This window comes from Sorex araneus, chromosome 3 (genome assembly GCF_027595985.1).
Source record: "Sorex araneus isolate mSorAra2 chromosome 3, mSorAra2.pri, whole genome shotgun sequence".
Lineage (NCBI taxonomy): Eukaryota > Metazoa > Chordata > Mammalia > Eulipotyphla > Soricidae > Sorex > Sorex araneus.
The window spans coordinates 89,473,223-89,497,258 of record NC_073304.1 but is presented as its reverse complement, the minus strand read 5'-3'; the positions used below and the strand labels follow the sequence as shown (position 1 = coordinate 89,497,258).

The window sequence follows — 24,036 nt, the reverse complement described above, 5'->3', positions numbered from 1 at the left end:
GAACAGATGATACATTTCTTCATTTGTTAGAAACTGATCTCTATAATAAAATAGATTTGAAATTCAGTGTCATTATTACTGCTAAGGAAATCTTAGCCCTTGTCTGCCTTAAAGCAATCTTTATTTTGCTATACTTATTGCTGTTTAGTCACTGCTGTTATTTCCTTTGTCACTTAAGAGGGCCTGTCTCTTCCACTTAGTGGTCTACAAAGCTCTGATTGATGCGCCTATTTCCTAAGAGAAATTAAAAACGATTTTTGTTCATAATGGTTTAAAAAAGATTTAAACCAAAAATTTGGTTAATTCACTTGAAATCTAAAAACCACCCAATCTATGCTTACAGCCACAACCTGAGTTATAAGTTATTACTCCAAATAAATAGTTTTTCTAGGTACTTAATGAGGCCTTAGCATCTGACAAACCAATAATCTCCCCCACATAAATAAGAGGAAGGCAGTCCTATACCTTATATATGGTAACATTATTAAGGACCTGGTACTCATTTTTGTTTTAAAGCTGTTTAACTACTCATCAGCATTTATTAAGCTTTGTTAAGTCTATGGAGAACTCTAGTCCCAAGAGCTATGGTCTATATTTTCCAAAAATATCTCTTGGGAGTTAAAACAAAACTTCTGTCCTCACAATAGTGATTTTATTAAATTAGTTGCTTTATAAAACATTGCAGATGTCATAATTGTTAACATAACAATTTGTCAAACTGTAATTAACCGGTGCAGTTTGCTGAGCATGTTTTATAAAGGAAAGAAAATGCCAAAACCCTGTTAAAGTTGTTTCATTGCAGCCTAGGAGAACAAAGGAGATTTGTTTCTTAGACACTTAAATGAGGCAAATAAAGGTAAGAGTTTCTCTCTGCCATCTGTATTGTCTGATAAGCTAGAGTCTATGCAATCAAGAAATCCCACAATTTATAACGCAATAATGGAGAGGTTTACCTTCTTCTGCTTCAAAGTTGGAGGGTTTTGGTCATTTAATAAGTATCAAACTAGTGCTTTTCAGCACTGTATCTTCACTGATAGTCTTCTTCAGTATTTTTAATATCCTCACACTCAGTTTTAAGACAAAGCAATTTTAATACTAGGTGCACACCACATGCCCTTGCTGCAAACTGCTTTTCTTGACAAGTTATGAAGTAGTTCAAGGAGGTATGGTTAAGGCTGTATTACTGAATGGTGCTGGTAAATACTACACAATTTTTTTTTCACTTGCAACCTTTTGTTTCCAATTTAGTGACTGCTGCTATGGGATCCAATAGCAACAATGACAACATTATTAGGTTGTTTTTTTGTTTTTAAACTATGATTTTTGTAGCAACTGAGGTTCCCAATTTTAACCCCTTGGCAGCAAGATCCAAGTTCCCTCATATGCACATTAGCACCTAAGTGTTGTCAAGGGGTTAAATAACCAGCACAAAAGATACTGCACTTCTGATTGTAGCATTTGGCAGAACTGAAAGGAAAGGAAGTTGTGCTACATGTTGAAGGGATTGTGGGCAACAGAAAGAAGACACCAGAAGAAGATAAAATGTCACATGAAGTCTTCATAATCTTGTACATATCCTCCATCATAACCACCATAATCTGCCAGATCGTCTTTCATGGTGGCCTTTAGTCCTCCTCCAGGCACGACACCTTTCTTCTTCTTTTTGGCTTTGCTTTGCTAAAGGTGAAAGATTTCATTTGTGAGACCATCTACAGTAAGTAGTCATTTTATCTGGTACAGCAATCCCCAAAGAGACAGCAAAGCCTCTGGTCCTAAAACTTTCTAAGGATAAGGCTAACGCCCAGACTGAAAGTCAGAGCACTTTCTATTAAAAGTTGATGGGTATGTCTTAACCAAAAAGGATAGTAATGATACTCATGCTCTTTGTCTATTTCATTTTAAGTTGTATAGGTGAACTACTTGAATTCTAGATTCTTACTATAATTCTTCAGAATATTTATGCCCACACCGTGATGTCGTAACATTTTCCCCCATTGTCTGATCTTACCTTTTCTTGCTTCTGTTTTTCACTGCAAAGTACAGTCAATGAATTGGTAATCTTTTTCAAGTCATCAATTTCCACTATTAAAAAAAAAAAAGCAAACCACTGACTTTTATAAACATTTTGGGAGAATAAAAAAGGAAATTGTAGATTATTACATTAAGTGTTCTGAGAAATCTAGTCTGTCTATTAACATTGAAATTACTGTTTCCTGTACGTAGCCTCAAAAAGACCTGTAACCACAAAAATATAATTGTGCAAAGAGAAAGTGGATCACAATTCTGCCTACCATCCTTCCTTACTCAAGTCTAACCAAGAGGAAGACAGCTATGCCCCATCCATAAGACATTCTTGTTGCTCAGTGAGGAACTGCTGAATAAATATTTAGTAATAATAACTCTTAAACCTACAAGGTGAAAACTCTTCAAATAGGAATCTTAAGACACCCCTGGGGGGGCACTCCTGAGCACCTTAGGATATGGCTGGAAACAACAGTTTCCAGTTTAGGGCTGGAGAAACAGCACAGCAGGTAAGGCACTTATCTTACATACACCTGGATTCCATATGGTCCCAAAAAGCACATTCGGGTGTGGCCAAAAAACCCCCTCAGAGTTTTATTAAAGTTCTGTTTGGTCAGAATACATACACAATAAACACAGTACATGAATAAACTACCAACTATGGATAAAATCAAATTCAAAATCCCAATTTAGTAATTTCTCAAGACCCATAAAATTCTCTTTTCTCAATATTAAAAACAGCAAATACTAGCAAAACCAGTTCCTTCCACATTACTGCTGCACTACCCATAACCATCACTTCCACACACCCTGCCCCTTTTAGGGCAGGATACCACGCCCAGGGAGCCAGCTAGTTTGCACCCAGTCAGGTTTTCTTTTGTACACAGACATGTGCTATAAATCTCATTCACCTCTAAGATCCAGTACACCCAAGGATCCTTTCCCCTAAGACACTTCCTAGTCCATTTATCCAGTATTTTCTTTAGCTGCTATGCCAGCAAGCCTGGATGTAGCTTCTGGAAGTCAAAATAAGAACAGAAAATGTAGCCTCAAAAGTAAGATCACTTAAGAGGTCAGACAGAGTAGGGTACCTGCCTTGCACATCCCTTGCACAGCCATGAGTTGCCCAAAAAAGCAAAACCACTCATTTTCTATTTACAAACCTGTTTATGTTTAATAAATAAAAATAAAAAATATACTCCTGCACCTATATTAAAGCATCCAAAAGACTGCTAAACACCATGTTCCTGAATAAGGCGTAAGGGCAGAGATTAGAATTACTTACATGAAATACACACGTCTCGAACTAAGGCTTCCAAAAAACTGGCATAATATAGTGACTTTTCATATTGTGTAATTTTATCTTTTAGTAACTTTCCAAACTCTGTGAAGTCATCTCTTGAAGATGGATTCATAGCATCTATTCCACAAACTGTATTATTAACACCTGTAGGAGAGAGAGAGCACTGAAAAGATCAGAAAGATTTTTTTTTAAAGTTTATCAATGAATTGGCTATTGAATATCCCTATTTCATTTCAAAGAATTATTTCTTAATTTAGGTTCACTGAAGCCCTTAGAATTCATCAAGGAGATTTAAATTTGGATGAGGAAAAAATACATCTCCACTTTAACCTATAATCTTTTTTTTGTTTTGTTTTGTTTTGTTTTTGTGTCACACCTGGCGATGCACAGGGGTTACTCCTGGCTCATGCACTCAGGAATTACTCCTGGCGGTGCTCGGAGGACCATATGGGATGCTGGGAACCGAACCTGGGTCGGCCGCGTGCAAGGCCCGCTGTGCTATTGCTCCAGCCCTTTAACCTATAATCTTAAGTAGTAGCAAAACCTGTTGCCAATGATACTTTTATATCAGATTACTATTGCTGCAAATACTGAAGTCACTGTCACTGTCATCCCGTTGCTCATCGATTTGTTTGAGCGGGCACCAGTAACGTCTCTCACTGTGAGACTTATTGTTACTGTTTTTGGCACATCCAATACGCCACGGGTAGCTTGCCAGGCTCTGCTATGCAGGCGCAATACTCTTGGTAGCTTGCCGGGCCCTCCGTGAGGGGTGGAGGAATCAGACACGGGTTGGCCGTGTGAAACACTACTCCCCATAAATGCTTTTATTATTCTCCCAAAAGCTTAAAATCAATTTTCAGTTACTTATACTTGGTGCTAGATATTAATGTATCCCTGAAGCACCTAAAATCAGGGGTACAGTTTGTTCTTCATATATGAAAACCTCAGTTTGACCCCTGCTTCCATACACACACAGATGCTCCTGATTACTAAATATTTTATATTGTTCTTGATAACAGCTTTTCTTTTCTTTTTAGGTCAAATTAATTTAATAAACTAAAAACACCGTATTGAGAGAAATGGCCCGCTGATGTCACCAGAATGCCAAAGGAGTGAAGACTATTCTAAAAAATGATTTGCCCAAGAAAAGATGGCAGTTAAATGAGAAATGAGGAAAAACCCTAAACCAAAACAGTTTCTGTATTCTGCTAATTCCTGAAGCTAAGCAAAACTGAAACTGAAACATGTCTTAAATCCCAATAGAAAACCGCACCTGGCCAGGAACCTAAACTACTCCAGATTCTCCTCTAGTTTCAGGTAAATTAGTTATTAATAATATATAAATGATTCAAATGATTTTAGCATGAAAAATGCAAGATTAAAATCCTATTAACCAAACAAGTGTATAAAATCTAAGTGTTTTAGATTCAGACCATCTAAAACACTTAGATTTTATGGGTATCCTATTAACTTCCTCTTGAATAAACATCTGCAGCTTATAACACCCTATGGAGACACAGGATAATAGAGTGCCATGTGCAATTAGATGAGGGCAGTTGAGGCAAAATAATCAGACAACAGTACACAAGGTAGTCACTGCAAGTCTTTTTTCCTTTTTAAAAATCATCTATCTATCCATCTATCCATCTATCTATCTATCTATCTATCTATCTATCTATCTATCTATCTATCTATCTATTTGGGGGGGGGGAGGATCACGCCCAGCAATGCTCAGGGGTAAGTTATTCCTGGCTCTGCATTCAGGAATTACTCCTGGCGGTGCTTGGGGAACTATATGGGATGATGGAAATAGAACCCAGGTCGACTCAGTGCAAGGCAAATGCCCTACCCACTGTACTATCGCTCCACCCCCAGTCCTTGCAACTCTTGACTGCTCACAACCCACTGAAAAATAAAGTCTTATAAAGAATAATAATGTAAAGGAAAGTGATCACTAGTGTCTACTTCATCCACTTAAGAGAGCAAAGATGTGGGATTGGAGAGATGGTATAGCGGATAAGATGCTTGGCCTTTCACGAAGCCAACCCAGATTTGATCCCCAGCATCCCCAAGACCCACCAGGAGTGATCCAAAACTGAAAAACAGGGGACGGACACAAAGATGGGGCTGGAGCTTTAATACAGCAAATAAGGCAATTTCCCTGTGCACAACTGACCAGGTTCAATCCCTGGCACCACACATCGTCCCCTGAGCCAACCAGGAGTGATCCCCAAATGCAGAACCATGGGTAAACCCTAAGCATAGCCATTCTCTTAGTTTACCTTTTGGTGTGATGTTGACTGTCACCCTAGAACACTGTAATATTTAAGTATTTAACAGATCCAGAGTGTGGATCACACACTAAGCAGAGTTATAGGTACAGCACATAGAACTGGAAGTTCTCTTACAAACAGCATGATGAGGGCCAAGAAGGGTAATGAAAATTACAGTGGCCACAAGAATGTACTGCCACAGAAGAACGCATGCCTCCACAGGACAGACCAGTAGTCTAATGAGTTGTATCTGACCTAAGACAAAGGTTCATTCTATAGTCCAATATATAAATCTCAAAGCTACAGAAATACAGAACTATTTTATCCAAATTTCATCCAGCTGATACGAAACAGCACTATACTTTTGATGCAAAAACATTCAAAAATTTGAACATGTATCACACTCAATCTGAAGTAATGAAATCTCAAAATATCAAGATCTAAACTGCTTCTAACACTGTTTCCTCAAAAAAAAAGTTTGGGAACTTGCAAAATAAAAATTTCCATAGTTTTCACTTGTAATTTAAGTATTGTGATTGCAATCATCCCCCACTTACCAAAGGTTTCTTTTGCTAATTCAAGGTCTGACTCTTCCTGTAATTTCTTTAGCCGCAGTTTATCTGCTAATTGTTCTTCTGGTGTTAGCACTTTAGAGTCTTCAGGTTCTTCTAACTAACAAAACAGAAATTGATTTTAAAAGGGCTGAGATTATGATGGATCCAGATGTCTGTACTGTTAAGGTTTTTCTTTCTAAGCACATATAAGCAAAACCTATAAAATGATTACTACTTCAGGCATTCTTCAAAAATATCCCAGCGTTATAGGGCAAAAAACAACTGAGATGGAGATGTTAAGTAAACTGACCATTGTAATATATGGCTACCACAGTTGGTCCTTGGAACAAGGTGTTTTTTTTTACTATCTTTTTTCTTTTTTTTGACAGTGCTAGGGATCAAAGCTAGGTCTCAAGTATATAAGGCATACACTTTACTAAAACACATCCTTGGCCCTCAGGGCTGATTTTATCCTCTCTCCCAAAATGGGTTTAATTCTATAATCATTAAAAAAAAAAGTGAGATTGTCAACAGGTAAAAACAGCACTCTCAGATACTGCTACCATGACTATATTACAAGCATTCCTAGGGCAACTTGGTAAAACAACACTTATGCACATAAATATTGGAACAAAGATATCTACTGAAATATTATATATGATTTCAAATAATCTAATGTTCAACAAGATAATCGTTGAAATATGACATAACCATATGACAATACTATGTAGACACAAAAAGTACACCGTGGGGGGGTGTTGGGGAGATAGTACAGGGTTAAGATGCTAATTCCAGGCTTCACGTATGCTCCCTTGAACACAAAGCCAGGAAAAGCCACTGAGATCCAGAGTATGGCCTCTAGTCACCCAAACTAAACCAAAAAAATTCAAAAAATTTCCCCAAAGAATCATTTGATTCTTTTCTGAGTCACACCGGGTGGTGCTTGGGGGACCATATGGGGTTTTGGGGATATAATCCCCAGGTCAAAAACATGAAAACCAAGTCCCTGACCACAGTACTCTCTCTTCAGACCCCATACCCAACTTCCTGCCTCCAGTATAGCCCCAAACCAGCTGGAAAGGCCTCCACGACAATCGTGACACTTTCCCATAAAGGGTGTGTCTGAGTAAAATAATGAATTTAGAAAATTCTGTAAGTTCATATTTATTCAAATAAGGGGAAAAAATCCCTCAATTCACCATTTAAAATTACTGCATCTTGTCTATGAAAGCTGGTAACAAATTTAAGCTTTTTATTGTCCTAGTACAAACCATTTCCAAAATAACTAAAACTCAAAAAAAGAAAATGAAACAAAAAGAAAAGCTAATAAAACATGGAAGAGAACCTTGCAACAGTAGTGGAGGGATACTGACACTTTGTTGGTGAGGCTGGTTGAAGTAGACTGCCAAGTATAAAACAATAAAATGAAAATTGCTGTAAGAAAATAAAATGCCACCTGGCATCATTTGGGTGTGGCCCTGGAAGCCCCTGAGTCACTGCTGGGGTTGCCCTGATGCTCCCTGGAACTGTTACTCAGACCCTAATACTGAGATGTGGCCAACCTGTCCTAAGTATTGCTGGGAATGGCCAGCCCTCTCCATTCCCCTCAGATATCCATTGAGAATTATAAGTTCAAGAACTGCTTATTTTATCAAGCAGGTTATCATACAAGAAAACTAGATGGGAGGGAGACTTAGGCCACACTGGAGGGTGCTTGGGGAATCAAGTCCGGGGTCAGTTGCGGCACCCTGACCCCCTACTAAGCTCTCCAGCCCAAAAAATACACTTACTTTCTTATAGGTATTTAAAGGTTAAGTGCATAATATTTATCTACTTGATTGTATTTTTTGTAAATAATGAGAACAGATCAAACAAACAGCAGAAATATTGAAATTTAAGATTTAAGTAATGTGTATCATTGCTTATTATGCTATTTTCTTTTATGGTTGAAATTTTCCTCAAAAAGAGAAAATACTATAATCTTATACAAAAATGTCTATAAAATACTTTAAAAAGCAAGGGAGAAACTGTAAGAGGAAGAATACAATATTAGGGGTTGGACCGACAGTAGTGGGTATGCATTTGCCCTGCATACAGCTGACCTGGGTTTGATCCCTGAGCACAGAGCCAGGAGTAAGCCCCGAGCACCACTGGCTGTGGCCCAAAAACTTTAAAAAAGAAAGAACAAGAAAGGAAACCAGTATTTACTTAAGAAGTCTAGTATTTCTGAGAGGAAGAGAAACAGGATAAGTGGGTGAAGGTTTAGAGTTTTTCTGAATATTGCTTTGAAATGGTAAAGATATTTTTAAATGATAAAGGTATTTATTCAAAAAACAATTTGACTAATCCAATATCCTTGATCTTGCTTCAAATAACCAAGAACAAAAACTAATAAAGAATATGCATAAAAATAGGAACATTTTGTAAATCATCCAGAATGTAATATGCAAAAAAGGGTGGATTACAACCAGAAGAACTGAATGCACTGACAAAAATTACAGACTTTGATCATCATACATTTGTTACATTCTCAATTTTGTGAAAAATAAAAGGGCATTCTAATATATAAAGCCCTAGTTTATGTATTAAATTCAAATAAATGGGGGATTTACTATTTTTGTAGTATCCATTCACAGTCTTCAAATTGCTAGGTAATATTTGCTGCCTGTTAAGAGACCGCACCACTACTGGTAGAGAAATCTTTATTTCAAAAAATAGTACTTACCCTCTTTTTAATTTCTTCTTGCCGTTTCTTTTGTTGTCGTTCTTTCTCTTTTATTTTCTCGGCTATTTTTTTCTTTTCTGAAATTTTTACTTCTAAAAATAATGTTTTAAGTCATAGTGAATATTTTTCAGTTTATCAATGAAACAGACATAATATTTATACACACTTCAAGAGACAAAACCTCTCTCCCAGTTCCTAATTTCATACAGTAATTTCCTGGCCAGTAAGAATGGAACTCTCCCATTACCCTCTCTAATCTGGAACCTCTGAAACTCAATCCAATCCTTTCCCTTCTTCACTTCCCCACACTCCTTTAAGAAGAACTAAGATCATTCAACTACGAGGCCCCACCCTTTACTTTCTCTTAACATTAGCACGTAATATCTCACATGTTATCTAATCTTCTCATCTTATTGATAATTATAGGAGTTTTTTTTTGGGGGGGAGCAGCAGGACTTTTGGGTGTATGGAGGGAGCCTCCTCAGTGGTTCTGAGAGCCGCCAAAGTTATACCTGGTGGTGCTTGGAGGCTATGTGGTACTAGGAATTGAACCCAGGGCCTTCTGCATCCCAAGCATGCAATCCTGCCCTTTCAGCCATCTCCCGCCCTAGTCTGATTATGTTTTGATGGGCTAGGACAATGAAGGGAGAAAATAATAAAGTAGGAATGGAAAAATGATTCTAAATGTCAAAACTTTCAATTCTGTGTGCATTTGATTCTCAACATAAGCACCAGTTTACTCACCAAGACATGAAGCCAAATAAGGAGTAGCCCCAATGGCTCACCTGGTTTTACTTCTGCCTCCTCTTTTTTTTCCTCCTCTTCATCATCCCAGTTATCCTAAAGAAAAGTACTTCCATTAATAATTCTTTCAGGTTTACTTCTCTGTGTAAACTTTATTATCAACTTACTTCACAGAAATATGCTTATTGACATTTTGAGGGAGTACATAAAATTTACAAATTAATGTGGGGAGAAACATCATCTCATCATATCATCTATGCAGCGAGATAGCACAGTGGGTAGGCCATTTGTGTTGCACGCGGCTAACTTGGGTTCGATTCCCAGCATCCCATATGGTCCCCCGAGCACCGCCAGGAGTAATTCCTGAGTGTAGAGCCAGGAATAAACCCCTGTGCATCGATGGGTATAACCCAAAAAGCTAAATAAAATAAAATAAAATAAAATACTGAACTGCATAACAAAGATAAAAGGCTGACTTTAAGTCAAGTCTACATCTATTACCCTTCAGAAGTGTTTTCAAGTTTCAGAAGTTTATACATTTCTCTTCAGGTTTATTCCTAAGTACTTAATCTTCTTTGTTTTACTGTAAATAGTAAACTCCCCTCCCCCCTTTCCATGTCCTCTTAACTAGTTATTATTTGTGTATAGGAAAACAATTGTTTTTTGTTTTGTTTAAGTTCATTTTGTTTTGTTTTAGTTAATGTGACCCCAACTGGGGTTCCGGAGGCCAGAAAAGTAACTGGGGTGTTAACTCTATATCCTACTACACTACTTTAGTGAATTCACTTAACACTTAATATTTGGGTTTTCATTAATTCTGTAGGGTTTTCCAGGTGTACTACCCTATTGTTTGTAAATGAGAGATAGCTTTACCTCCTTTCTATTTATTCTGGGGGCCACTCGGTTCAGGGCTGGCTCCCCAGCAGAGCTGTCTGGGAATTAAACCCTGGTCTCCTGCATGCAAAGCTTGTGCTTCTACCTGCTGAGCTATTGCCACAACCCTTTACTTCTTTACCAAATCTTATGCTTCCACACTTGATTTACCTAATCGCACTGGCTAAACATCCATTATAAGCATAAGAGCAACAAAGATAGCAGGCAACAGTGCCTTGTTTTTCTCTTAAGGGAAATATCCTTAGTATTTCCCCACAAAGTGCTACATACCTCTCACCACTTTTTACACCAAAATGTATTAGTATTTTCTTCTATTGTCTCTGAGTTTAAAAGTGTCCAATTTCATAGCAAGGAAGTATCTTTTATTGGGGGATAGGGGAAGGCCACACTCAATAATACTCAGGGCTTACTCCTGGCTCTGGACTCAGGGATATATGTGGTGTCAAGAGTCAAATTCAGGTGGCCTCCTACAAATCAAGTGCTCCTATCTGCTACATTATTGCTCTGATCCCCCAGCAAGAAAGTTTCCCACAGAGCATGTATAGCTTCATTTCCCTCTTCCAACTGCCATTCCATTGAGATCCTGGGTCCATTTAGTTTCTTAGGGCGGGAGCTGGGGTGGGGGGGGAATGAGAGGGTCACACCCAGCAGTGCTCCTGGGACCATATACAATGTCAGGGATCAAACTGGGTTCTGATGTATGCAAAGTAAGCATATTACCTTTTGGACTATCTCTTCAACAGGCCACCTCCACCCTGCCCACACACTTTTTGTTTGTTTGTTTGGGGTCACACCCAGCAGAACACAGGATTCACTCACTCTTGGTGGTGCTAAGGAACCATACTGCTGTGCTGGGTATAGAACTAGGGTTGGCTGCATGCAGAGCATAATCCTTAAATCCTGTACTGTATATCCAGACTTCAATTTCTGCTTTCTATCCTACCTCATAGTTTACTGTCTCTTCATGAACTAGTACTATACTATATATTCATAGACATGTATGTTTTCATGGTTCCTCCTTGTAGATTTTTCACTGTTTAACTGGCCATTCTTGTACGTTTGTTCTTCCATATGAATTTTCCAACTCCATAGAAATCTCTCTCTCTCTCTCTCTCTCTCTCTCTCTCTCTCTCTCTCTCTCTCTCTCTCTCTCTCTCTCTCTCTCTGTCTCTCCCCCTCCCCCACCTTCCCCCCTGATAACCTCTCCCTCTCTCTTCCCTCCCCCCCTTCAGGAATTACTTCTGGCTCTGCACTTGGAACAATCCTAGTGGTGCACTGGAGACCACAGAGGTGCTAGGGAATAAGCCTAGGTTGGCCATGTACAAGGCAAGCACCTTACCTAACACGGTGCTATCTCTTTGGCCTCTCTATACATTTAATAGCCTCAATATTAATGAGGAATCAAGGACTGATCTCTACAGTATCATGGAATCCATTCTCAAACTTCAGCAGGACACTCTACATAGATTTATATTGTCGTTTTCAAATGCTTTATAGTCTATCTCTAATTGAGTAAAATACAAACCGATTATCAAACAAAAAAATTTTGAGGGGGGCTCCATACCCAGCATTATCATAGGTTATTCCTGGCAGCCTCAGGACCATATAGGTTGCCAGAGATTGAACCCAGACTGGTATAAACTTAAAGGGTCTAGAGAATTTAGATAGTTTAGGTTTAATAGGGACGGACAGTCGTGTAATTAAACAGGACTTTAATCTATATTGTCTCAGCAACCACCAGAAACACAACAAGCCATTTGAAGCTGAGCCACAAAATTGCAGATGCAAAGCAGGAGGCTCTGATGCTACTTGAAGGGATAGAGACTGACTAATGTGCCATAACTATAACATCAAGCTTCTGGATTTCACAAGATAGATCATAAACCTGGATCAGTTTACATGTACAAGCCAACAAAGCCTTGATTCCTAATAAAAATCTCCAAGTCCACGAAGAATTCTGTAAAAAAAAAAAAAAATCCCAAGAAGGCTACCTGTGGTCTGCAAGCAGAGTGGGAAGAATTCTATATAGAAGTAAACATTTTCATAATCATCCTACATCCTGTGGTATTTTTATCCCAGTTAACTGAGACATGAGTAAGAAGTCAAAAATCAAGTGTTACCTTGATAGTTTACTGAAGTGTTATGTCAATACATTATAGAACAAAAGGAAAAGAGCTAAAAGTAAGTTAACTACAGGCATTATTTTGTTGTTTTATTCTTCACAAGACAAAGGAAATCTCAGTATGTGAATGATAGGCAGTTTGGGTAGTTTTTCAGGTAGGAGGAATATTTGCTTCCATCCAGGAGGTAACCTCTATTAATAAACAGTGATAAAATGGTAGCATTTATTGAGAGCGTTGATGCAGCAACAGAGTTATATTCACAGAAGTCCTAGCAAGGTGATGTCCCCATTTTATAAATAAAGACACAAAAGCCTAGAGATAGCTATACCGCAATCTATGAATAACTTCTTCAGCGAAGAAGACTGTTCTGAATGAAACAAAGTTCATTTTGTTTTTAAATGAACTTTTAAAATACCACAAAGGGCAGAGAAATAGTATCGGAAGCTGCTAAGGCACTTGCCTTGCATGCAGCAGCCAGCCCTGATTTGATTCCCTGGCACCATATATGGCCCCCAAGCCCCACAAGAAGTGATTCCTGGACAAAGTCAGAAGTTCTACGCACAACTAGGTATGAATCCTCAAAACAAAATTACAGTGCAGGAGGGCTGAAGTGATAGCACAATGGGTAAGGTGCTTGCAACTCATACCCTGAACTGCCAGGAATGATCCCTGAGCATAGCCAGGTATGGCTCATCCTCTTGCCCTCCAAACTGTCATCCCATTAATTGTTCATCGATTTGTTTGAGCGGGCACCAGTAACATCTCTCATTGTGAGACTTATTGTTACTGTTTTTGGCATATCCAATACGCACGGGTAGTTTGCCAGGCTCTGCCGTGCAGGCTCCATACTCTCAGTAGCTTGCCGGGCTCTCCAAGAGGGGCGGAGGAATCGAACACGGGTTCACCTCGTGAAAGGCGAATGCTCTATCGCTGTGCTATCGCTCCAGCCAAACAAACAACATCATATAGGGAACGGAGAACTGTACGGGGGGGTTAAGGTACTTGCCCTGCATATGGGTGACCTGGTTTGATCCCTGGCAATGCACGGTCCCTCCAGCACGATGAAGAGCACCAATCTGGGAATAACCCCTAAGGCTGCCAGACATGGCATCTTAACTCCCTATTTTATTTTTTATTTTTGGAATTCAAAATCTAAATTTTTTTTAACTTTAAAAAATATATTTACATGTTGTTACCTTTGACAGAAAAAAAAAGAAATGAAAAAACACCCACACTTTAGTCATTTGTCACATACATACTTTGAGTTGGAAAATGGTAGGACCTCAACAGGCTAAAAATATGCATTTTGTTAACTCCCTATTTTAAATGTTAATTTTAGATGTTTGTCTGTGAACTTATGTTCATTTTATCTGAATTTATTATCAGTATTTACAAAATCCTTGTTTCTTTTTTTCACATGACTTCTCACTTGAGTCCTGAAGCGTAAGAAGTCTCTCCCCATCAAAATTTGTTCTTTCAATTATAATATTTTTGTTTGTTTTGGGGCCATACATGGCAATGCGCATAGCTTATTCCTGGCTTGCACTCAGGAATTCTGGCTGGCTCGGTGGACCACATGGAATAGGATGCTGGAGACTGAACCTGGGTCAGCAGTGTGCAATGCAAGTGCCCCCACATCCACCGCCTCGAGGCCACTGTAATTTTTCTGACCCCTCCCTAACAAAACCAGAATGCAACAGAGGAACAATTTTGTTCATCAATGCTAATATTCTTCAGTTCCCTTTTTCCATTAAATATTACCACCACCTCACCCATATTCTTGCTCCCTCAGCATCTTTCTCAACTCTTTGGTTCACCTCTTTCTCTAATTTCCCTAGCAAAGCGTAAACCTTATCCCAAAGAGTCAATTTTAACTGTCCCATCAATGTAGACATAAGGCTATGTTGAAATCCAACACAAAAAGGATTTTAGAAGCAAATAGTGTTTCTATCAGCAAATCCTGGGCATGTCACCGATTTCTCAGTTCATAAAAAAACAATGGAAGGTACATCTTGGGGCCAGAGAGACATCATTTGCCTTGTGTGCAGCCAACCTGGGTAGTTCATAAGGTTACCAGAGCCTAGCCAGATGTGATCCCGAGTGCAGAGCCAGGAGTAAGTCCTGAGCACTACTGGGTGTGCTCCCTCCCCCCCCCCCCACTACCAAAAAGGTAAATTTTGTCTGCCACCATCACCTCAGAAGTGCCTAAAAAAAGCCTGTATTGGGGCTGGAGCAATAGCACAGCGGGTAGGGCGTTTGCCTTGCATGCGGCCGACCCGGGTTCGATTCCCAGCATCCCATATGGTCCCCTGAGCACCGCCAGGAGTGATTCCTGAGTGCAGAGCCAGGAGTAACCCCTGTGCATTGCCGGGTGTGACCCAAAAACAAACAAACAAACAAAAAAAGCCTGTACTGAAGGTGCTACCAGACCAGGTAAGTCCCTAGAGATGTACACAGATGTCAGCAGAGACAAGTCACACTTCCCAACAAATGTAATTACAAAAGTAGAAGATCAGGCTGGGTAGCATTCCCCAGGAACTTCAAGCTTTGTTTTCTTTTCTTCCTTTTTTTTTTCTGTCTTTTTGGGTCACACCCAGAGATGGTCAGGAGTTACTCCTGGCTCTGCACTTAGTAATTACTCCTGGCAGTGTTTGGGCAACCATATGGGATGCCAGGGACCAAACCCGGGTCTGCTACAAGCAAGGCAAACAAACACCCTACCTCCCCACTGTACTATTGCTCTGACCTGACATGCTTTGTTTTCTTAGTTACAAATTTGCAAGTGTCCAAAAAAGTCAATGCCAGAGGCAAGGGGCGGGAAGACAGTACAGTTGGCATGTGGTCAACCAGGATTCAACCCCCAGCACCCCTATGGTCCCTGTGCCCTCCTAGGAGTGATCATGAGAGCCAGGAGTAATCCCCAAACAGGGCCAGGTGCGTCCCACAAACAAACAATAAAAAGATAGAATGGCCAAATCGGTCCAATTTTCTGTACCTGTTTCATGGTTGTTGTTTTCTTTTCTTGCCAGGGCAGGGTTCAACCCTGGGCCTAACAGAAGTAAATACTATGTCTCTCAGCTACACCACCCAGTACTATAATTTTGTAAACACTAAGCCTTTAAGGGGCCAGAGAGATGATACAAATGTTAAAGCATTTGCCTCGAACCCTACTGACCCTGGTTCAAATGACCATGCAGCAACTAATATAGTTCCTTGAGCACCATTAGGGGTCACTACTACACACCAAAGCCAATGATCAAACTACCCACCTCAAAACAAAAAGAAAAAAAAAAGACAGGAAGACTTTGTAAATATTGACAATAAATTCAGAGAAAATGAACATAAGTTCACAGACAACATCTAAAATTAACACTTAAAGTAGGGAGTTAAGGGGGCAGGGAGAGTACAGTGGTTGAGGTGCTTGCTGTACACACTGGATTTTATCTCCCACACCCATATGGTCCCCCAAACACTGCCAGGAGTAGTTCCCAAGAGCAGAGCGAGAAGTAAGTCCTGAGCATTGCTGGGTGTGGCCCAAATACAAAACAAAAAACAAAAAAAATAAATGAAATTGGGAGGTAAGTCTGTATTTATTAAACCCTTAAAGGTTAATTGAGTAACCTTTAAAAAGTCTACTTTTTAAACAATATCCAATTAAATTCCTTGCCCAACTATTTATAGCCTACAAACTTTCCAACTATAATATCCAATTTATCTCCAAAGAATCAGACAGGCTGCCCCATGAAAAGGCTAGAGTTCTTAAAAGCTGTTTTAAAACTATTAAACTTATCTATCCTGTTTTATACATACACTTATGATTTGAGCCATTTCTCTGCGAGATGGATGTTTTTCAAGTTTATACCTTGCTTCTCAACTGAACATGACTAAGAGTTGAGGGAAAAAAATAGAAATTTACAATCCTGCTTTCTTCTTCTAATAATGCAGCCAGTAGTGGGCTGGTCTGTCATTTTTATAATGTACAACTGCAGAATGTCACATGCAATGAGAACACAGTGCTGAAAATGGTTTCCAATTAAGCAAGATGTATTTATAGATCATCAAATAGAAGTAGCTTTTACTAAGTACCAAAATTCTTCTGCCCCATAGTCCATTAACTCAAATATATCCTGTGCCCCCTTTTCCTTAAGTATCTTGGTTTAAACAAACTGTACTAACCTGTTCCGAGAAGCCTCAGAAGCATTATAGCTCATGGCAACGCTAGACTTCCCGGCAAAGCTCAGTTTTTAAAAGAAGCACAAATGTTATTCCATCATATCAGAAGTATTCTCGTTTTTGTAAGTAAAGATACATGCCTCTGTAAATTCTACTTCATTTAATCCACTAACTAAATTTTAATATACTACTATGTATATAAAGCTCAGCATTTAGCTGAATTATACCTCAATGCCCGTTTCATATTTCAGAACCGTTTAAAGAATTCTACTTTACACTGGGCCGACTTGGGTTCAATCTCTGATATCCCATATGGTCCTCCAAGCACTACCAGGAGTAATTCCTGAGTGCAGAGCCAGAATGAATCTCTCAGCATTGCTGGGTGTGACCCAACACCCGTGTCCCCCCCCCCCCCACACACATACCCCCTCAAAAAGAATTCTAGGGGCTGGAGCGATAGCACAGCGGGTAGGGCATTTGCCTTGCACGTGGCCGACCCGGGTTCGATTCCCAGCATCCCATATGGTCCCCTGAGCATCGCCAGGAGTAATTCCTGAGTGCAGAGCCAGGAGTAACCCCTGTGCATCGCCAGGTGTGACCCAAAAAGCAAAAAAAAAAAAAAAAAAAAAAAAAAAAATTTTACTTTAAGTTCTGAACTAAAGCACAACTAACATCAATATTCTGAACACTTAAGGCTAAAGTGATAGTACTGGAGTTAAGGTACCTGCCTTCCATGCAGTCAACCCTGGCTCAATCAACAGCATGGCATAAGACCCCATTTGGAACTAGCAGTCAGCCCTGAGTACTGTCAAATCGTGACAACACCCCCATGCCCCAAATACTGAACACTAAACGGTGGCTTATTTTCAATGACTCCCACATGACAGATACATGAAATACTTTTCTGTAATAAATATGCTTTTAAACCAAAAACTTAGTAGTTTACAGAAATTATCAAAGGCATTAAAATGAGATTTTATTCAAAATAATTTAGCTGGGGAAGAGACCACTGAGGTAGCACTATAGCACTGTCATCCGATTTCTCAAGCGGGCACCAGTAATGTCTCCATTGTGAAATTTGTTACTGTTTTTGACATATCGAATATGCCAGGGGTAGCTTGCCAGGCTCTGCCGCGAAGCAGGATACTCTTGGTAGCTTGCTGGGCTCTTCCAGAGGAATAGAGGAATCGAACCCGGATCGGTCGCGTACAAGGCAAACGCCCTACCCTCTGTGCTATCACTCTAGAAGAAATGATTGATCAAGGGTTTACTAACCTTTTCTATTTGTGCACATTTGGAATTTTTCATAAGAAGTTGTATGTAGGGATGGGGCTAGGGAGATAGTACAGTGGGTAAGGCTTTTACTTTGCACAAAGCCAATCTGGGTTCAATCCCCAGCATCCCATATGGTCCCCTGAGCATGGCCAGGAGTAATTCCTGAGTGCAAAGCCAGGAGTAACCCCCGAGCATCGCTGGTGTGGCTCCTAAACAACAAAAATGTTATACACGGGAGATGGCTAGATAGGCTGGAGTGCATGTAGGAGTTCCATGTTCAATCCCCAGCACTGCATGGCCCTCTTCTGAGCCTGGGAGTAATTCCCAAGCACCACTGGATATGGTCCAAAAATCAAGAAAAAAGTTTTATCTTCAAGATACCTAGTTCCTCACAAAATACCCACCCCTTCCAAAGTACTTCCTAATAGTCTCTCAGTTCTGTGACTCAAGATATCCTCTATTTGAGAATGCTTTAAAAAATGTCCTTATACTTGAGTGATGGTGGAGTAGTATAGGGGTTAAGGTGCTGGCCTGACATGCAGCTGGTCATGGTGTGATCCACTGCACTAGATGAGGTCCCCTGAGCACAGAGCCAATAATAACCCACTGAGAAATAAAAAGGTGTGGCCCCCAAACAAAAATACCCTTACACTGCTAGATTTTATTTGTTTTTTTTTCTTTTTGGGTCACACCCAGCGATGCACAGGGGTTACTCCTGGCTCTGCACTCAGGAATTACTCCTGGCGGTGCTCAGGGGACCATATGGGGTGCTGGGAATCGAACCCAGGTCGGCCGCATGCAAGGCAAACGCCCTCCCTGCTGTGCTATTGCTCCAGCCCCAACACTTCTAGATTTTAAACCATTAACTGGGTCATGAGATAGGCAGTTTAAACTAAGTCAGTTTTCTAAGATCTTCTATTATTGGTGTGTGTACGGGGAGGGAGGGTGAGGCACTGGGCTACACCCAGCGTTTCTCAGGGGCTATTTTTGGCTCTCTGTTTAAGAGTGAATCTGGGACCCAAACTGGAATTGACTGCAAGAAAAGCAAGTGCCTTACCTCCAGCCCTCCAAGACCATTCTTATGTTTTGCTTTTTTGGGCCACATGTGGTAGAGCTCAGGGCTTATTCCTGGCTCTGTACTCAGGGATCACTCCTGGCAGGGCTTGGAGCAACATATGTGGTGCTGGGATGAAAACACACGTCAGCTGTATGTAAGATAAGCACTTTATCTGCTGTATTATTGCTTCACCCTTGCCCCAAGATCTTTTAAAGAAATTCTATAAGGTCATAGATGAAACATCTAGAATGTTTGAGCCAGAAGTTTTCGCAAAACAAACTTTACCTTTGAGGAAATCTAACTTCTAATTTGTTCTAATGAAATGCTGGGAGACTAGTAAAATGAAGTAAAAGCTATAATGCCCTTCATTGCCTTTTAGTCAACACAGCCTACACACCATTCCAACAATGGGAAAAAAGTCCAGTGACACATGCCAACTGAATAGTTCCTCCCACTGCTTCTGTGTATCGAATCATAGGAAAAGAAAAATGAAATCTGTGACAGGAAAGTGTGCCCCCTTATTAACTAGGCAGAAAGATAGTCACTTATCTATACAAATGTTAACAATTTACACTTTCATCTAAATTAAATTCTATCACTGCCAGACAGCTATTTGTAAAAGTCAAGGGCAGCTAAATTCCATCCACTTTGTCTACTGAAAAACAGTTAACCACTGGAGCAAATGTTGGTTAACAAAGACCTCAGTTTCCCTCTTATTTCTCAAGACATAACATACAGATGACATAAAATATATTTATTGGGGGGGGGGTGCAGGGACACATCCGGTGGTGCTCAGTGGATACTCCTGGCTGTACTTTGGGGACTACTTGCAGGCAACGCAGGGAACAAACCCAGGTCAGCCACAAGCAAGGTAAGAAACTAACTCCTCTACCATCTCTCTTACCCACATTATAGAAGCTGACTTAAATAAGAACTTACCCTTTTTCTACATTTTTTTGGGGGGTGGCGGTCATACCCAGCAATGCTCAGGAATTATATCTGGTGTTGCTCAGGGGACCCATATGGGATGCTGCGCTGGGGATAGAAACCAGGTTGGGCACATGTAAGGCAAGTGCCTTCCTTACCTGCAGTACTATCTCTCCAGCTCCTGTTTTACACACTTACATTTTTTTACTTTAAAAAATGTATATATTGTACTACTTAAGGACTATGATTATTCCACTTCAAGGAAACTAAGACTTATTTGTATCTTCTTACAAAAGGATTAAGGACTAATACATTAGAATTCAGCAATCTGTTGTTACCTTCATTTAAAGTGATATAATTCAACTCCTGACTAGTAGCTTCTCAGTAAGTCAAAACTTGCTTGATAACCATGAAATTCACAGCAAATAGTCACTGAGGATAAGTTACTCCTATGCTTAGAAAATTACAACATGTGAGGCTGGAGAGAGAGTACAGAGGGGAAGAAACTCACTTGCCTACAAACAATCCAGGTTTGATTTCTGACAAAACACAGATCCCTTAAGCATTGCCAGGAGTGACTAAACACTGAGCCAGGAGTTAGCCCTGACCATCGCTGGGTGTGGCTCCTATACACCATCCCAATGATTCTAATAACCCAGGTTTGTCTGATTCAAAGCCCAGGAATATACTAAAGACACTTTATCTTGAGAATGGAGAAATGTACATTCCAACTTAGATATAAAATGAAAAAGTACTATCTATCTTCTCCAAGATCAATTTCTAAGTTGTAAAAGAAATATGAGACCGGTATATACACAAGAAGCATGAGTTTGATCCTTGGCACCACATGGTTCCCAGAACACTACCAGGAACAACAAATGTCTGTATGCTTTCCAAAAACAAAAAATAATACTTGTAAACAATTTTATAAAAGAAATTCTGCATACATATATCAAATCCATTAACATATGTTCTGAAGAAAAATTAAGTGGCTAGAAACCAGATATGGCTCTCATAGAATTGGTGTATAAATGGAAACTAAATAAAAAAAAATTAATGCTGCACTGAGGAACAGAACAGGGTAATAGTTATGGCCCCAAGCACCTTGAAAAGCTCCAAATGAATTCCAAATGATCAGATTATATTTATCAGGACTGAAACTTATTTATCCAATAAGCTCAAAAGGCTACTTCATTATCAAACAACAGTTTATTTTAAATTTAGTTTTTTGGTACTTTCTTGATCTACCTTTCTTTCTCATATGTTAACCTATTCCCAATTTTCCTAACAGATGTCATAACTGTTGCATTCCTATCGAGAAAAAGTAAAAAGGCAAATCTGAATTAACAATCTCAAAATATCTACAAGGTAGGAAGACAACTAGTATCTTGCAGTGAGACTGATCTACTTCCATGTCTAGTTCTCACTTACAATGACATATCTAAGTACCTCTCAATAGTACATTCATTTGTTAGCCACAATTTGTGAAACTCCCATTATCTCTGAACCTCAGACTTGCCTAAATTGAACAGCCACCTCAAACAGTGTTTAGCTTAAACTTTTTCAACCTAAGCAATTTTGTAGGGTTCTCAGTATGTGCTTAAATGTAGAAGGAAAGCAAACATACACTAAGAATCAAGGCCACAAAAAAGGTCAAACAAACAAAACTTTCCAACCCCCAAACTGCCCAAATATTTAAAATATCCAAGAACTTTACTAAGAAGAATCGTAACACTCTGGGCTTGAGACTTTTGTTGCAACTTCCCCCCAATGCAATTGTTACAGTGTCATAAAACCCATGATGAGCCCCCTGAAGTTTTCATAAACAAATGACTCCAGAAAACATGGTTCAGAACACGGCGTAGAAAAAAAATAAAAATAAAAATACTGGCACCAGCGCCAAGTACCAAAATTTCACTATTTCCCTAGGGGCAGATCCTGTATAGTCAAATAACTCGGTCAACCCTCCACTTCTTGGGTCGTTCGGGGGACACCCAGATTTTCTGCTCCCCGGGTCATCTCAGCACTTAGTTTATTCTCTAGCCACAGGGTGGGGGAAGGGAGGCTAAAAGTTATTTCACTTTACTATTTCCGTGTGTCTTGAGCGTAAAAAAGAGAAAAGGCTGAAATTAAACCCCTGACATATCACGCACCTAACCTCTGAACAAGCCTACAAAAGGGGTCATGGGAAATATAAATTCATGACCTACCCTGGTGGAAATCTGAGGCCACAAGCGCAGGTGGACTGCAGCACCTTCTTCCATATGGGAAAAACCACGGGGCGCAACGCCCAAGTCCCCCCACCGGGTCTCATCCGAGCCAGTAGCTTCCGGACCGCGAAGTTTGCACGTGGGCCGGACCGGCCGCCGCTGTCACCTCCCGTCGCCTGTTGGCGTGAGAACCACGCCGGGGCGCGGACCCTCGGACAAGGGCTGGGACCTGGGCCGCTTCCGCCCTCGCCTGGGAAGTCCGAAAGGCCACGCTGCGCGAGTCCGCTCCATATGGCCTGGGAGCACCGCCGGGCCCAAACGCTCGCGTCCCGACCCCCCGCCCGCAGGCTCGGGCGGCGCCCCAGGGCCCAGAGTCCGCCCGGCCTCCCCGCCGGCCCTCAGCCCGCGGCGGGACCCGCCCGCAGCCGCGCCGAGTCCCGGCCCGCACCCACCTTGACGTCCTCATCCTCGTCCTCGCCTTCCCAGCGGTCCCCGCCGGCGGTGCCGCCGCCCCCCACCTTCCGCACCGGGTCTTCCACCGTGAACGTGTCCGCGTCTGCGGAAGAGAGCGAGCCGCATTAGTGCCTGCCTCGGCATGGGGCCGGCGTCAGCCCGGGCCCAGCCCCCGGAACTTCTCCTCACCCCAGGAGTCTGAGTCCCCCGCCGCCGCCGCGGCCGCCGCCATCTCGAGCCGGGTGTGAGCGTGTGAGGCGAGGAGGAGCGCGGAGTTAGCGCGGCGGAGGTGAGTCACTGGCTTTGCTCTCGTTGGCCGGCGCGGGGCAGGCTGGGACCGTGGCTGACTAAATGCCGGGGTCCAGGCCCCGCCCCTGCGGGCGGTGGCGGCGCGCGCGCGCGCAAGCAGGAAGGGGGCGTGGAACCCCGCCGGCCGAGCTGCGAGTCGGGCGGGACGCGAGGCTGAGCGTCGGGTAGAGCCTGAGACGCAGGGTGATCCCGGACGCTAATGGGGCGGGGTGAGAAGCAGCAGCCAGGATTCTGCCATCCCTCAGCCTGGCCTGAGGAAAAAAGTGTAAGTGCCCGCGGAGTTGGCAGGGCGGTCCTTTACCTGGCGCTTGGCCTTCCCCCCGACCCCCGCAGCCAGTCCGCGGCCTCCCCGCCGCACCCTGCCCGGTCGGGTGCGCTCTTCGGCGAGGGGGTTGATGCCACCCGCGGCGGCTACCTCAGCTCTACGCGCCCACAGGTCCGAAGTCGCGGACCCTACGTTCGCCTGCGGGGGTGGTGGGTGCGCGCGGTGAGGGTGCCGGAGGGACTGGGAAGGGGTCGCCACTGGAAGTTTGGGTATACCCCGGGAGAACGAGCTGTAGAGCGAGGGCCCCGTACCTAAGAGCCGTGCAGCCAGTGTCCTCAGATTCAACTGGTGGTGACACGTGTGTCTCGAGTTAGTCACGGAGGAATCGAAGCGAGCTCCGGTTCTTGAGGACGGTCCCTTCCCGCGAGTGCCCGGAGGCCAGTACGTGATTCATTCTCTCGCCGAGAATTTTCGCGGTTCTGCCAGCGACAGGCATCGGACTCCATCCACCCTGTCCTGGAGGAGCTCACAATCGAGTAGCAAACAGAGACAGGTAAACTCGTTGAAATGTCATGCAATGGGTAACTACGACCAAAAAAAAAAAAAAGCATCAGCATTGTGAGGTTGACTGGTAAAAAGGTAACAGTGATGGGTGCGTGCTCTCCCCAACCCCCCAGGCTTTGTGACTGGCTTCCCAAGAAAGGCACTGCCAGAGCCGGAAAGCTC

General features: G+C 41.7%; 2 protein-coding genes across 3 annotated transcripts in view; one reads left to right on the top strand and one right to left on the bottom strand.

The window, feature by feature from the left end:
• SPG11 (SPG11 vesicle trafficking associated, spatacsin) overlaps positions 1-12,444 on the top strand; it is a 102,008-nt gene extending 89,564 nt beyond the window's left edge. Inside the window, exons 41-42 of one of the 2 annotated variants that reach the window (XR_008629299.1) lie at positions 4,366-4,645; positions 12,250-12,444. Coding sequence is in view for 1 of the 2 variants with exons in the window: in XM_055132492.1 (XP_054988467.1) it covers positions 4,366-4,388 (23 nt within the window). In the remaining variant the exon portion in view is untranslated. Of the gene's footprint in view, positions 1-4,365; positions 6,146-12,249 lie in introns of those variants that run through there. The other variant, XM_055132492.1, reaches the window with a different exon arrangement.
• On the bottom strand, positions 84-23,085 carry EIF3J (eukaryotic translation initiation factor 3 subunit J). The gene is made up of 8 exons (XM_004609626.2): positions 22,926-23,085; positions 22,736-22,839; positions 9,666-9,720; positions 8,881-8,972; positions 6,159-6,273; positions 3,308-3,469; positions 2,009-2,082; positions 84-1,677 (listed from the first exon to the last, which is right to left on the bottom strand). Exons 1-8 carry the CDS (start codon positions 22,966-22,968, stop codon positions 1,546-1,548), a joined length of 777 nt encoding a protein of 258 aa, XP_004609683.1. The 5' UTR covers positions 22,969-23,085; the 3' UTR covers positions 84-1,545.
• Positions 23,086-24,036: the final 951 nt, after the last annotated feature.